The sequence below is a fragment of the Schistocerca americana genome, chromosome 8 (genome assembly GCF_021461395.2).
Source record: "Schistocerca americana isolate TAMUIC-IGC-003095 chromosome 8, iqSchAmer2.1, whole genome shotgun sequence".
NCBI classification, from domain to species: domain Eukaryota; kingdom Metazoa; phylum Arthropoda; class Insecta; order Orthoptera; family Acrididae; genus Schistocerca; species Schistocerca americana.
Genome location: NC_060126.1, coordinates 521,317,756 through 521,323,755, shown reverse-complemented (window position 1 = coordinate 521,323,755; position 6,000 = coordinate 521,317,756). Strand labels below are relative to the sequence as shown.

The following is a 6,000-nucleotide window of genomic DNA, read 5'->3' as shown; positions in this document are numbered from 1 at the left end:
TGTTAATAAAATGTATCATATAGTATGCTGAGGTTCAGAATCTACCCTTAAGACCAATATCTTTGGCAGGGTGAATCTTCTTTGGTAAGAGACTTGACAAAGATATGGGATGTGACACAATCTATACCAGTTATGCTGCAGTATCAAGATTATATAGCTGTGTTTGTATCTTTGTGTTCTAAGGAAGACTGTAAGCTCAGTTGCTATTTTAAGTTTTTGTCTATGTGTGTGGCTACTGCTCAGTGGCTCCAAAATGTGGTGAGCATTTACCTTGGCTCATTCTATTTCTTGTATACCCACTATTTGATATACTGCACTAGTGTAAAGAGAAATATGCAGTTGTTGAGAAAACATCATTAACTACATTTCCAAGCCATCATTTACATAGACATTTGAAAATTGCTACCACTGGCAATAGCAAAAATTGTATATGGTTAGCAATGATAATACAGGTCATGGATTTAAGAGTTTATGCAATCCAACACATCGCACATGTGCACAATACCAACATTAGCATTCTGATTCCTCATCAGATGACCATTAAATCTCAGTAGCTGATGTACCTCTACTCACTAGAACCTTTTTTCAAGTTATCCTATGTGTCTAAATTAATACAGGCTGATTCAGCAATGGTGTACTACATCTCCCACACTCGTCAGATTTCAGTAGTCAATGTCCCTCTAATCGCTACAGACTTTTTACAGGGAAAAAAGCAATTGATTTTTCTGTAAAAACTCACAAATACATGTAAAATGCAAAATACAAATGTAGTGCCACAGGATAAGGCCATATTTGTCCTGGACATTATGTACATGTACAGGTACTAATGTCTCATTATTAATGGTAATGTTCTCACAGATCAATAGTTTTGTAAACCCTTGTTGCCAGTTTAGTAAAGGCCTTGTCACTGCTACTCTGGAAGCCATGATGCCACTGTTGTTATGATAGGCTGAGTTTGTGAATTCATGAAGCAGCTTCAGGTGCAGTACACCGCTAAGACAATCTCTCCCTGCCACTGTAACACGGCTATGCCCCAGAGTCAGGTAACACGACAGGACAACAGAGGTTCTAAAACAGTCCAACAAATTAGTAACGAAGTCACACAAATGAGTTAAAAGGATTTACTTATCTTTGTGGCTTGTTGAACAATGAAGTCTGTGACACTGCATGTAATGTAACACAGAAAAGGCCCTCAATAGCTAAGTGCAAATAATTGTAGGTAAACTTCACAGTACATAGCAAATACAATTTACAGCAACTGTCTGCTCACTTCTAAGAGTCCACTACACAACATTCCCTGTCCAAGTTGGTCCAGGATGGTGATCCATAAGCAAGTGGGTGAGGGATGCTCTTCTGTCTTCTGAGTAGCCTCCTGTACATTGTTGTCTGGTCATAGGCAGATTGTACTTGACCAGCAATTGGCCAAGGCAAAGACAATATCTTCATCCTCAGTGCCACCCTTTGTGCTGGTGGAACTTGTACAAGTGGCGAGTCTCCACGGCATGGCACCAGCTCGCATCTTTGCACCTGTGGTGCTTTTTCTACAGTTGTGTCTTGTTCTGATGACACGGCAAATAGACAACGAGAAAGATCACTGTAATATGTGTATCTTTTCATGTTCTCATTATTTTTGTACGTCAGAGGTTATGGTTAGATTGTAAGTCTATACATATTTTGCAACAAGAATGGGAACCACATTAGGAGACTCAGGTAAAATAAACATAATACACCAATTAATTTACAGAAACATATATTTTATTTACAGAAAAATCTTATATCACAAATTTTTGTCAGAAATCAGTAAAATAGAAGATTTACAAAATAAATTTAAGATATTATTTATTTACATATACTACATAAGAAAATATTAGATTGTAAAATTCCAGTAAATTGTCAGTTAGGATCAATTGAAATAATACGATTATGTCACTTGTTTCCATTGCATTTCATTCTTCCAACACTGAAATCTTTCACTGAAGGAAGATGCCACAGTACCACACTTGAATTAGTGCAACCAGTCTAGTGCAAGATCATTATCTCTGGAGAGGTATTTAGATAACAAAGAAATTAACTTTTTGCCCAAATCTAATCAACCCAGTCGTTTGGACTGATATAAATTCAGTCTTTAATATGGCAAATGTATACAGCCTTCATTTGCTTGGACATATCAAGTTCCCAGTTACTGGAATTACATTATACCCTTTCTCAGTCAAGTCCAGAAATAATAATATTGGTCACCAATCCATGAGTCTCATTATGAAGATTGGACCAGTTCACAAGTACTTACTCAACCTATGCCAATTTATGACTGGAATTTATCATAAGGCTTCATGTAGTTTTGGATACAAGTAGCTATTTATGGAGCATTACTCTCCATCCAAAAACTTATAGCAGAATGAGTTATAACACCTCTGCACCACATATCTTTTTTAAATTGTGAATTATTGGTCCATCTATAGTGAGGCCAGCAATGGAAACTTCATCTAATGATAGTGCACGATGTCTGGAAACATCTGTTGTAGTAATCATGTAGCTGTGGAAAACTTGCCTCAAAACTTCCAGCTCTACAAATTATCACATGTTTATTAGATGATTATCTAAAAGAAGAGAGCAGAAAATGAGAGGAGGCAACATTGAAAATCTCATTCCATCAATCTCCAGAACACTCAATAATGCATAAGAAACTCTTATGCTAAGCTTTGTGAAACTGTACAACAGTAACTGAGCACAAGAGAAAGGCACTATTCTTCATATTTAGACTTCTACAACTGGTTGTTGTACCAAATGTCTAGGAGAGACAGGTGTACCACACGGCAACAGTGACAGCACAGTGATGGACTGGTTTGAACTGTGGTCTTTAGCTGCTGCTACGTCATCTTGAGCATAGGGTGCCACTTGTTGACAGCAGTGGAAGGGGTCTGGAAGGCTTCCACAAGGTGTGCAGCTCCCTCCCCACCATCATCTGACGAAAGTATTGCACACCCCAGCACTACACGGGATCCTGTGCACAAAAGTTTAAATAAAGTTGAATATGAATATTGCTTGTTTGTAGTGCTTGCATTAACAGTATACGAGGGACTACCCAAAATATCTGAGAATTTCAGTGTACCATTTAAAGCAGTAGCAGTACAATACTCTGCCACTAGATGTCTCGAGGTATAAGTTTTAGATACTGTGGCATAAAGGTGGGTCATCTTCGGCACCTGCAGCTGTGTGTTGTAATGGTGCATGTCAGGGAGTGTTTCAGTGCTTCTGCAAACAGTGAAATGGCTAACACGAATGAGCAACAGATTTACATCAAATTCTGTTTCAAGTCAAAGAAAACCACAGCTGAAACCCACCACATACTGTCAGGGGCATTTGGTGAGAACATACTGATTCAAACAAGAACATCTAAGTGGTTCAAGCACTTCAAGGAGGATCAAAAATCTGTCGAAGATGATAGGCTTTCTGCTCAACAATCAACATGCACAACACCAGAAATGATCACAGAAGTGCGTGACATCATTCATGAAGACTGAAGGCAGATGATTCATGATGTTTGTAACAGACTTGGGCTGTCATAGGGTACATTTCAACAAATTCTAGCCAATGAACTGAATGTGAGACAAACTGCAGCGAAGTTTGTCCCTCTCCTTCTCAGTATAGACTTACAAAATTTCAGGATTCAGACACACACTAAGCTCCAACAAAGAGTTTGAGAATGACCAAATTTCTTATCCTGAGTCATAACAGGTGATGAATCTTGAGTCTATGGTTATGATCCTGAAACGAAGCTGAAATCATCACAATGGAGAACACCATCTTCTGCTTTGCCAAAAAAAGCTCAACAAGTTTTCAGCACCATTAAGTCAACACCGATCTTTCTTAGTTTCTATCAGTCTTTCTTTTTTCCCAACATTCTGAGAGTGGTGCACAAGATGTTTGTTCTACTTGGTCAAACTGTCAATGGAGAATTTTACTGTACGGTTTTGAGGCAATTCAGGAAAAATGTTTGGTCCAAATGACCAAAGTTGTGGAAAAAGAAAGACAACACACCTGTGCACACCTTGTTCATTGTGAAGGAATTCCTGGCCAAGCACAACATGGAAATGTCTGCCTACCCTACCTACTAGCCCTGTGCAGCTTCTACCTTTCCCAAAGATGATAACTGCATTGAAACAGAGATGCTTTGACTCGACTGAAGACATCCATGTGGAATCACAAAGAGTCCTCAACATCCTTCATCCTGAGGACTTTAAGGAGTGCTTCAAAAATGGGAATGATACTGGGATCATTGCATACATGCCTGAGGTGACATTAGGATGTATGTATAGTTTTTTGGTTTTTACAATGAAATTCTCAGATATTTTGGATAGCCTTCTGATTATGCTATGTACTATTTGGAGTCAGTAGAATCATTGCATACGGGGGAGGAAGAGATGTTGAAATTACGTGACTTTAAGCACACTATGACAACTCATTATGGAGCTAAGAGTAGTTTGCAGTATTACCTTACTTTCTGCACAACTGTTGTTGATTACTGCTGCACTATCATAGATGCATCAACATTAAACTACTTGTGGCAGTGTTATGTTACCTGACTTAGAACTTCATCATTGCGCCGAAGTTCTGATTTTTTGCATATCTAGCAGTATGATTATAATCATAAGCAGACATATGAAATGTCTGCTTGTGTCTGTGTATGTGTGGTTGGATGTGGGTGTGTGTGCGCGCGAGTCCTTTTTTCCCCCCTAAGGTAAGTCTTTCCGCTCCCGGGATTGGAATGACTCCTTGCCCTCTGCCTTAAAACCCACATCCTTCCGTCTTTCCCTCTCCTTCCCTCTTTCCTGATGAAGCAACCGTTGGTTGCGGAAGCTAGAATTTTGTGTGTGTGATTGTGTTTGTTTGTGTGTCTATCGACCTGCCAGCGCTTTCGTATGGTAAGTCACATCATCTTTGTTTTTAGATACATTTTTCATGCATGGAATGTTTCCCTCTATTATATTCACGTGTATATTTTTAATGTTACATGGTGGACAGCCTAAAATTTGTTGCAGGTGCTCAGTATACACCTATTATTAAATAGGTTTTATTATGAAATTCTGTCACACATGCTTCCATATGCTCCTCTAAGCCAAATTTATTAATGTCTATGTTGTCAAATTTATGAGAGCAATTGCAATCTACCGACAACATCAGGAAGACAATGTAGCACCCCATTGTTCCCACCCTGTGTCACAATAGTTTGAGGAATGCTTGTTGTGCACGTTGGTGCTTACTCTATGCCAGCAAAAAATTACTGTTTGGTTTTTTAATTAATTTTTTAAAGTGTAGTTTCCCAAAGGGAACTGAAAACTCATTGATCTACTCAGGAACCATTAAAACATACATGTCATAAATGACACCATGGTAAGACATTGCATGCACTTGGCTCTGGAGTGTTAGTGTATCAGAACCTACGACATGAATTGCACTTTTCAAATGCCCTTTCGGAAATAGACTTTTCAGAGCATGGCTTGTGTACAAAACTCACCTAGCTTGCCACTTGGCCTCATACACAGGCTGACGTGCATGGCAAGCCCGTCAGGGTCTGACACATAGTCTGGCATCGGCACTTGCAGCACTGCGTCATCGTCGGCCGTCAGGTACACCGAGATGCCAGGTGTGAAGGGCTTCGAGTTGTGGGACGCTGTGCGCCGGTCACCCTCAAATACTTCCAGCTTGAGATACACCCGGGCTGCAAAATAAGTACAGGTACAGTGCAGCCGTATGAACCAGCATGTATCATTAGCAAGGAATATGGCACATGAAAAGTGTTGCATAACACCCTTGTCATGTTTAACAGAAATACAAGCAAGAGTGGAATGTGACATCACAGATGTATTTATATATTATTTTCATAAAACTCCAGAGTACCTTCAGTTTTACTAAATTCGACAATTCCTCTATGCAATAATGCTAGACTTTATTGTAGAGCACCCAGAGAATTTAACCCTTAATTTAGAGCAAAGATGCAAA

The 6,000-nt window shown here is 39.2% G+C and overlaps 1 protein-coding gene across 1 annotated transcript in view; it reads right to left on the bottom strand.

The window, feature by feature from the left end:
- Nucleotides 1-1,733: 1,733 nt before the first annotated feature.
- LOC124545324 overlaps nt 1,734-6,000 on the bottom strand; it is a 207,233-nt gene continuing 202,966 nt past the window's right edge. The window contains exons 5-6 of the mRNA XM_047124225.1: nt 5,516-5,719; nt 1,734-3,001 (exon numbers count right to left, since the gene is read on the bottom strand). Coding sequence (XP_046980181.1) covers nt 2,868-3,001; nt 5,516-5,719 — 338 coding nt within the window. The 3' untranslated portion in view covers nt 1,734-2,867. The remainder of the gene's footprint in view (nt 3,002-5,515; nt 5,720-6,000) is intronic.